Source organism: Ostrinia nubilalis, chromosome 15 (genome assembly GCF_963855985.1).
Source record: "Ostrinia nubilalis chromosome 15, ilOstNubi1.1, whole genome shotgun sequence".
Classification (NCBI taxonomy): domain Eukaryota; kingdom Metazoa; phylum Arthropoda; class Insecta; order Lepidoptera; family Crambidae; genus Ostrinia; species Ostrinia nubilalis.
Genome location: NC_087102.1, coordinates 15,982,269 through 15,992,151, shown reverse-complemented (window position 1 = coordinate 15,992,151; position 9,883 = coordinate 15,982,269). Strand labels below are relative to the sequence as shown.

The window sequence follows — 9,883 nt, the reverse complement described above, 5'->3', positions numbered from 1 at the left end:
TGGCTTCTTCTGCTTCTTCTCTTCCAGAAGCAGTTAAGATAGCCAGAGAATTAATTCAGCTGTTCAAAGCCGGTGGTTTCGATTTGGTCAAGTGGACTTCCAATTCGCTTGAGTTACTCGAGCAAATACCCAAGTCGCACCGCCAATCTGAATTTATTTCCTTTGATGACGGAAATATATTTAAGATTTTAGGCTTGCGCTGGTTACCCGCCCAAGACACTTTTGTTTTTGAGACTTCTAGTCCGCCACTAGTTTGTACAAAGCGCGCCATTTTATCCGCCACCGCTCGTCTGTACGACGTTTTAGGACTCGTCGGACCTATTATTCTTTTCGCTAAATTATTAATTAAAGAGCTTTGGCTTCTCAATCTTGATTGGGACGATGTGCCCCCCTCCCGCATTATTAATGTATGGCAACAATATTTGTTTGAATTACCGCAAATATCCCGCTTGTCGTTCCCGCGCCATGTAGGCATTAAATGCGGCTCTAAAGTTTCTTTGATTGGTTTTTCAGACGCTAGTGAATCCGCATATGGTTGTGTTATTTATTTACACGTCGTAAATGGCAATATGCCTCCTATTGTCACGCTTTTATGTTCAAAATCGCGCGTCGCGTCTGCTAAACCTAAGATCACGCTCGCGCGCTTAGAGCTCAATGGAATATTATTAATGTCTCGTTTTCTTAAAATCGTTTACGACAGCATGTCAAATAGATATGAAATTGATAACATTTACGCTTTCTCAGATTCAGAAGTCGCACTATGTTGGTCGGTCGCTTCGCCACATAGATTTGATACTTATGTTGCCAACCGCATTTCACAAATTCAAACAAATATTTCGCCTGATAAGTTATACTTCATTCCCGGCGTACAAAACCCCGCAGATTGTGTATCTCGCGGACTTACGCCCGCGCAGTTAATTCAGCACGAACTTTGGTTTAAAGGACCGATTTGGCTTTCACTGCCTATTGACAATTGGCCTATACAACAATTTGCACCTAACAAATTATCTTTGCCTGAAGAAAAAACAGTTTCTCATGTTGCTACTAAAAAGGTAACTGAAGCTGAAAATCCTATTTTGTCTCTTGCATCTCGCTGTTCCTCGTGGGACAAGCTTTTACGCGTCACTGTTTATATGCTCAGATTTATGAAGAGGCTACCGCAAAATAATGTCATTACCGCTGACGATTTAAATGCCGCCGAATTAAAAGTAATTCAGGCTGTACAATCTGTATATTTTTCAGAGGATATTAAAATGGTGTCTAACAAACAACCATGTTCATCAAAATTATTAAAATTATATCCGTTTTTATGTGATGGAATATTACGCGTCGGAGGTCGCTTATCGAACTCGACACTAGATTATTCATCTAAGCATCCTATACTACTGCCTAAACAGGGACGTATAGTCGAACTTCTAATTGAATCTTATCACCGTGACAACTGCCACGCCGGACCGCAGTTATTAATTGCTCTTTTAAAGTCTAAATATTGGATTATTTCCGCTAGACGTGTTGTTAGACAGCTCATCCATAAATGTAACACTTGTTTTCGGCTTCATCCGAAGTCTACTTTCCCGCCAATGGCTGATTTGCCTAAATGTAGATTGGAGCAATGCAAAGCGTTTCTACACACGGGCGTAGATTACGCAGGCCCTCTTTATATTACGCCATATCGCAAGCGCGGCGTTCGCAGCGTAAAAGCATACTTATGCTTATTTATTTGTCTTGTGACTAAAGCAGTTCACTTGGAACTCGTTTCTAATTTAACTTCGGCTTCTTTTATTGACGCATTTAAGCGTTTCTTGTCGCGACGTGGCCCTTGTACGTTCTTATATAGCGACAATGGCACCAATTTTGTTGCAAGTAAAGCTTATTTTAATGAACTTCACGAGTTTTTAAAAACTGACGATTATTATCAAACTTTTAGTCATGAACTCGCGAAGAATCGCATCACGTGGCGAATGAATCCTCCCACTGCGAGCCATTTTGGTGGCCTATGGGAAGCGAACGTTAAGAGCGCTAAATCGCTATTATTCCGCGTCATCGGGAATCAAATTCTCACTTTTGAGGAGATGTCGACTGTTCTTGCTCAGATTGAAGCAGTGCTCAATAGTCGACCTCTTTATGTTTTAAGTTCTGACCCATCGGAACCGCTCGCGCTTACACCGTCGCATTTTTTATCTACCGCTCCACTCGAGTGCCTACCTGCGGCTGATTTGGCTGAACAACGAACTAATTTACTGTCTCGTTTCTCATTGATGGATTCGCTTGTTCAGTCCTTCTGGAAAAGATTTAGATCGGAGTATTTACATAATTTGCAATTGCGTGAAAAATGGAATACACCTTCTAATCCAATAAAAGTAGGTACCGTAGTTCTACTAATTGTAGAAAACTCTCCACCTTTACAGTGGCCTTTAGGAATAATTACAAGTATTTTTCCTGGCAAGGATGGAGTAACGCGCGTTGCGGAAATAAAAACAAAAACTGGCACTTATAAACGCCCAGTGGTGCGGCTATGCCCGCTTCCGACTCAATAGTCTTCTCTACTTTTGTTTACGTAGCAAATTTATATTTAGTTTTATTTTTATTTTTTTTTGTTTATTCACTTATCAATTAACTTCTGCACCTTATGTGCTACGCTCTATGTATTACATGGGGCGATTTTCTCTTTGTTTTGAAGGGTTTCTTCAAGGCCGGGGGGATGTTGGATTTCGTATTTTTGCGGTTTGTAAAAATAAAATTATTGTAGGGTAAGCTTGCAAATGTTTTAAATCCCATCATCTCCCATCCCTTTCCAACATGTGCACTTTTGCTGTTGCCGTCTTCGTCTGTCACCGCGATCTACGAATGTGCAACGCATACGGTGGACATCGTCCCTTCCTAATTTGCGCCTACGCTGAGACAGACGTGTCTTTATTAATTTGTGCGTGACCTATATTTTATATCGATTTTGTGCAAGACAGCTCTAAAGAACAATAATTGCTAAGTGTTCGGCTCGGAACCATCGTGTGTGGCTTGTGAAACTTGAAGAGTGCCCGACGGAGATATTATTGGTAAGTGCGCATGTTTCCTTTCTAAATTTCCTGTCGCCATTTTTCTTCGGTCTCTTCGTCCCAGTTATTATTTGCAAGCTTACAACTGCGTTCTTTAGGCAGCTGTTTAAGCATCCGCAGAAATACAGTCCACTAATACATCGAAAACCTAGCCTAATAGGTATGAACCAAGAATTATAAATTTAACCGCCATCTGATTACAAACCAAAAGAGATGTAGGATTTAGGCTACTACAACAACTGTGACAGTGAAAACAAGATAAAAAACGGGGCTGTGAATTTATTTATTACTAGCTTTCCGCCCGCGGCTTCGCGCGCGTGGACTACATTATCTACATATTTTACGGAACCCTATTTTTTTCCAAAATAAAATTAGCCTATGTTACTCGTGGATAATGTAGCTTTCGAATGGTGAAAGAATTTTTATAAACGGTCCAGTAGTTTTTGAGCCTATTCATTACAACCAAACAAACAAACAAAGTTTTCCTCTTTATAATATTAGTGTAGATTTATTTATGAATAGAACGATAGAACCAATTACACTATTCAAACAAGTATTATTTGTATAATACCTATACATATATTATATCCTTGTATATTTTTCAACTGCGTCATCTAGTCCCAAACTTTGTAAGGAACAGAAGCCATTGATCCCATTGTAGTACGTGTTAAGAACCATATTATGTACCTAAGGCAGCACTTAGATAAAAAAAATGCTGTAAATATTGGTTTAAAGTATGTCTTGCTTCCTACTATCCCAACTATATAATATTATAAATGCGAAAGTAACTCTGTCTGTCTGTCTGTCTGTCTGTCTGTTACGCTTTCCCGCTTAAACCTCGCAACCGATTTTGATGAAATTTGGCATAGAGAAATTTGAGTCCCGGGAAAGAACATAGGATAGTTTTTATCCCGGTTTTTGAAACAGGGACGCGCGCGATAAAGTTTTTCTGTGACAGACAAAATTCCACGCGGGCGAAGCCGCGGGCGGAAAGCTAGTAATAATTATAAATGCGAAAGTTTGGATGTCTGGATGTTTGTTACTTTTTCACGCAAATAGTACTGAACGAATTTTGATGAAACTTTACAGTATTATTGTTTACAACCCAGAATAACATATCCCAATCCCAACTAATATTATAAATGCGAAAGTAACTCTGTCTGTCTGTCTGTCTGTCTGTCTGTTACGCTTTCCCGCTTAAACCTCGCAACCGATTTTGATGAAATTTGGCATAGAGATAGTTTGAGTCCCGGGAAAGAACATAGGATAGTTTTTATCCCGGTTTTTGAAACAGGGACGCGCGCGATAAAGTTTTTCTGTGACAGACAAAATTCCACGCGGGCGAAGCCGCGGGCGGAAAGCTAGTAGGCTATAATTCATAACGGTCTGTGACAAACTAAGTTTCACGCGGGTGAAACCGCGGGCAAAAGCTAGTATTAACTAAGTAAAAATTAGTAGTTAGTTAAAAATCATTCTTCACTTCACTAAACATTAGCAACATTTTGAATGTAGCGTTGTGTGAAAGTTTCCTCATCAGCCAGATACTTTTGATCGTTCCTTCTCCTTGCCAGACAGCTTTTAGGTGCGAACGCGAGCCACTATAAAGATAGTTTTTCGGATTTTTTTTTAAGTTACTACCCAAGTATTTGCGTCTGTAAATCATCATCTCATGTTAATGAGCTGATGATGGAAGGTATGAGTACAACTCCTTAACGCTTAGGAGTTGGAGCATAATACAAGCGGCCGCCCGCGACTTCGTACGCGTGGATTCCGTTTTACCCCCTTGGGGGTAGAGTTTCGTAAAATCCTTTCTTAGTGGATGCCTACGTCATAACATCTACCTGCATGCCAAATTTCAGCCCGATCCGTCCAGCGGTTTGGGCTGTGCGTTGATAGATCTGGGGGCACGGCAGTGCCCCCACCAAGTCGAGCAAAAAGCGGCACGGCCGTACCATCCTTTTCTCGAAGCAATTCAGGCCATTTTCGACCGCCTGTAACTTCGTTGTGGATAAAACTAGAAGGCTGAATTTTCATTAGCTATGCAGGCATTGTAAAGACACGGTATATTTAAAATTTCATTCAATTTGAACCAGTAGTTTAAGAATTATAACGGGTCAAAGTTACTTAATTTTGTCACTCACTGACTGACTCACTGACTGACTCACCGATCATCAAAATTCTAAGGCACTTCTAGCAGACCTAGAAGCTTCAAATTTGGAATATAACCCTTTCAGCACAGAATAATACGAAAGTGCGTTCGACTTTGAAAAAATCTAGTGAATTGGTAAATCAATTTTACCGCGCCAAGACGCTTCCGATCGATCGTACGGTTTGATATATTTGCTATTTTTCATACAAAAACTTTCAATGGCGTTCAGTCGGTGCTGTGTTGAGTGACAAAGATGGACGTGTACCTGACTACGGGAGGCGTGAAAAGTATTAATTTATTTATATTACTTCTTTTGTGGATTTCAATTAATTTTGTGCGTATTAATTTAAATTATATCCTTAAAAAATATAATTCGCTTTAATTTTATAAAAAGTTAGATGTAGCCGAGTACCAGGTACTCCTAAAGTTCTACAGCACGAACGTGCATGTCGGGACGATGTTTGAATTTTTGGTAATGTAAGTAATGGAAACCTTTCGAATCTTTTAAAGGCCTGAACATCAGATTTACTCTAGAATAAACTCAAGAATGTCTCCGAGACACATAACCACCAAATAGTACAAATCCGCTGTAGAAAATACAGCCACCAGTGAAAATATCGAGAGGATACCAGGATTCTAGTACCAATAGATGAACCAAAATGATCCCTTTTATGAAAATATCTAACCCCATGATTGTGTTATTGAATAATAGCCTCGACATCTGGGATTCAAAAAAAAAAGTTATTACTAAAAACGAAAGCTCATGTTCAATTTTAAGATGCTACTACCCCCAAAATTCAGGTTTTGACAGAGTTCTAGGTTAGGGCCATGAGCTATTTTTGAATTTTTTTGCAGAAATTAGTATCTAATTACGATATCATGTCTTTATGAAGAATAATAAAGCTCCTTATATCTAAAATGTCTTTTTTTAATTAGTTTAAATTGTAATTGTAATTAAATAGCTATTCATAGGTTCATGACGGATTGATACGATCGTGCCGGGGGGTTTAGGGGGGTTAAAGTCATCCCCTAAATTTTTTCGCTATTTTTCTCTATTTACTAAGATCCTAAAGACCCCAGAAACTAACGCATTTTTTTAGAAATCGTCAATTTTTTCTCTCGTGCTGAAAGGGATAAGTAGTGTTTGGTGTATGAATCAAGGAAAAACTAAAATATTTGGGGGCACGGTAGTGCAACCGCCAAGTCGAGTAAAATTTTTCAATTTCGGTCCAGTTTTCTAGATACATAACTGCTGTCTACAAAATACAAAAAGAAATGAGATTTGGGGGCACGGTAGTGCAACCGCCAAGTCGAGTAAAATTTTTCAATTTCGGTCCAGTTTTCTAGATACATAACTGCTGTCTACAAAATACAAAAAGAAATGAGATCCCATCAAAAACAATACTTGTCAAAAAAACCAAGTCTCGCAACTCAGTTGTTCTACGGTAAAAAGTTGTGAGATCCATGTAATACCAAGTCCAGGCCAGGAAATCTTTAACGTTTTACATAAATATATTGACTTGGCCATCGCATGAAAACACGTGTAAATTAAATTATTTAGTGCGATGGCCAAGTCAATATATTTATGTAAAACGTTAAAGATTTCCTGGCCTGGACTTGGTATTACATGGATCTCACAACTTTTTACCGTAGAACAACTGAGTTGCGAGACTTGGTTTTTTTGACAAGTATTGTTTTTGATGGTCACTATGTCAGTCAGTCAGTCAGTCAATCAGACAGTCAGTCACCTTTGAGTTATATAATTATAGTTTCTAAAGTTTGTTTGGGTATTTGCATCAGCTAGTCATTATTTCATGTTGATGGAAGGTACAACTTCCTTCAGTTAGGAGTTGGAGGATAATTCTTATAATGTAGGTACGTATAGACTGACAAATGTATTCTTTCGGGTTATTAGGGTGAGCTGATGATGGAATGCAAAACTTCGCAAAATGGCTAGTTAAAGAGTGACTTATTATGTGTGCATGCATTGATTAATTAACAAACAGGCGCAGGGGAAATAAAAACTGCGCCGAGAACCATCGCGCTCGAGCTAGTTCTTTCATCTATAAACTTTGCAGATTATTTTCAAATAATAAAAAACACAAATTAAAAATACAGATTTTTCTCAAAAACGACATTTTATTATTACTTGTGGGTGTTTTATGCATTTTATTAGTATTGCCTGTTATTAAGCATTGTTACTGTTTTTATTTTATCAGGATATACCTCTTAGTTTAAAAGTTATAACGTTTTCATTACAAAAAGTAACTGAAAGAAAAAAAAAATATAAAAAAATCTCAGATAATTATTTTTTGTCATTTTGTCCTTCGATAAAAGTAGATCTAGTTTCAATAATATTTTCATATAATATGCACTTCATCAAGACACTGTATAATTCGAGATATCACATTGTGTCGTCGCAAGTGGACGATTATGCAGGAGGTACCTATATTGTCAGCTTACAATAAATTGATTTATATGAGATACTTAGAAAATTAGAGTTTTGTACTAGCAAAAAAATAAATAATAATTTAACAGTATTATCAATAAACTAAAGAAAATCACATATTACTAAGCACTAATTCAATAATCGTCTCTACGTTCGTAAGATTTGGCATAGAGTTATTAAAGCCAGCAAAAAGTACGGAATGTGAGTGGCGGGGCCCGCGTTGCAGGCGTGCGGGCCCGGCCCGAAGCAGCCGGCGTAGGCCATGAGGTGCGGCAGCTGGCTCTGCTCGTACACGCCCGTGAACAAGTCGTGGTGCGGCCCGCGCGCGAACACGCCCACGTCGTCGCCGCCGTGCGTCTCCGAGTCCAGCGGGATCTCGACGTGGGCCCGCCAGCGCCTGCCGCCGAAGTCGTCCTCCGTCGTCACGTCGGGGCGGGTGCCGTTCACCTGCTGCCGCGCGCCCGGCCCGTTCGTGTACGACAGCGTCATGTAGGGCACGCCGTCCTCGTCCCGGTCGTCGGAGACGCCGAGGATGTCCCCGCCGCGCTGCGTGTAGCCGTTGAAGGCCATCACGTGCGCGTGGTCGGCCGTGACCACGATGAGCGAGTCCTCCTCGGACAGCAGCTCGGTGGCGACCCGCACCGCCTCGCTCATCTGGATGGTCTCGTCCAGCGCGAGCTCCACGTAGTTGTCGTGGTGGCCGTGGTCGATGCGCCCGCTCTCCACGAACAGGAAGAAACCTTTCTCGTTGCGGCTCAAGGACTTAATCGCTATTTCTGTTAGCTCCGCGAGTGTGGGCTCGGTAACGTTGTTGGCTTCCAAGTGGTACTGCATGTGGCTGTTCTCAAATAGACCCAGCAGATAGTCCGGTAACGACGATGACACGTTCATCAACTGGTCCCTATTCGAAACGTAGGCATAGCTCGCACCTTGTGCTGCTTTGTTTTCTTGCCACTCTTCGATTAAGTTACGATTGTCGTGGCGAACACCGGGCGAACCTTCCTCATCGGTGAAGTTGAAAGGCAAGAATTCTCTTCTTCCGCCACCCAATATAACCTGTGGAAATGAATATTGTGTATTTAATGAATTTTCTAAGTATTATTATTTATTTATTACGGTCTATGATGTATGAATTTTGTAATTTTGTTGCGAGAGACCAAAAGTAAGTCCCACGATATATGTATAAATAAAAAAATTACAGTAATAATTCGACAGTCGGTATCAGTTTTTCTTGAAAAGTAACTATGTAATAAATGAACCTCACCTTGAACTGATTCCCTGGGCTCATGTGGACGAGCTGGTGCGCGATGTCGGGGCAGCGCGCGGGGTCGGCGCCGTCCTCGCGCACGGCGTCGTCGTTCTCCCAGTGGCGGTTGGCCACGCTGGCGTACGCGCCCGCCGGCGAGGCGTGCGTGACGCGCGTCGTGGTCACCACGCCTGTGCCATAAAACACATTATACCAAAATCTCCTAACAACGTGAAAATTAGTAGTTCTAATAATTGCAACTTAGCATCCTGTATACTTTTAATATAAAATTGCGCCTGGATTTAACCGACCTGCATCTCGTCCGTCCTTCAGCGCCCACGCTGCGATAGATTCGACATGGGTATCGGGGTCAGTGGAGGCGTTGCAGTCCCATCGCGGTACGTCACCGTTGACGCCGATAGTGCCTCGGTTGGCCTTCACGCCGCAAAGGTACGCGGTTGCCGTGCAAGCTGAATCTGCAATCTGGGCGTCCAGGCAGTACGTCTGAAACGTATTATGTTTCATCAATAAGTTATGCATAAAGAAATAGTTTGCAGACTTTAAAAGCTTATGAAAAAAATAATAATAATAAGATTTAATAAATAATAAACCTTAGAAAAACCTGAAGTGGGGAAGGCTTCGAAAGAAAGCTGCGCCTCCTCGCCGGTCTGGCCGTTGCGCTGGCCGAGGAGGGTGCGCGCGGCCGCGAGCGTGGGCACGGACATGCCGTCGCCCAGGAACATGACGACGTTGCGCGCCGCGTTGCGGTTGTTGCGGCGCCGCACGCGCTCGTCGATGGCGGCCGCGGCCTCGGCGGCCCAGTGCGCCGGGTCGCGCTCGGCGGCGGAGGAGCGCGCGGCCGCGCGGCCGGGCCCGGGTGCCGCGCGCGTGTCGGGGTGGTAGCGGTCGCGCACAGCGCCGCGCGCCAGCGCCGCCAGCACCAGCGTTGTCAGCAACACAGCACTGCGCATTTCGGAAGGACGCGG

The 9,883-nt window shown here is 42.1% G+C and overlaps 1 protein-coding gene across 1 annotated transcript; it reads right to left on the bottom strand.

Annotated features, from left to right (window-relative positions):
• Positions 1-7,718: 7,718 nt before the first annotated feature.
• LOC135079043 (membrane-bound alkaline phosphatase-like) lies at positions 7,719-9,883 on the bottom strand. Its single transcript, XM_063973674.1, has 4 exons — positions 9,509-9,883; positions 9,209-9,401; positions 8,916-9,088; positions 7,719-8,707 (listed from the first exon to the last, which is right to left on the bottom strand). Exons 1-4 carry the CDS (start codon positions 9,866-9,868, stop codon positions 7,799-7,801), a joined length of 1,635 nt encoding a protein of 544 aa, XP_063829744.1. The 5' UTR covers positions 9,869-9,883; the 3' UTR covers positions 7,719-7,798.

Coding starts and splice junctions, on each gene's coding strand:
- LOC135079043 (XM_063973674.1), bottom strand. CDS start 9,868: ATGCGCAGTGCTGTGTTGCTGACAACGCTGGTGCTGGCGGCGCTGGCG. Junction 9,089..9,208: donor GAAGGACGGACGAGATGCAG/GTCGGTTAAATC, acceptor TTTATGGCACAG/GCGTGGTGACCACGACGCGC. Junction 8,708..8,915: donor GCCCAGGGAATCAGTTCAAG/GTGAGGTTCATT, acceptor TCATTTCCACAG/GTTATATTGGGTGGCGGAAG.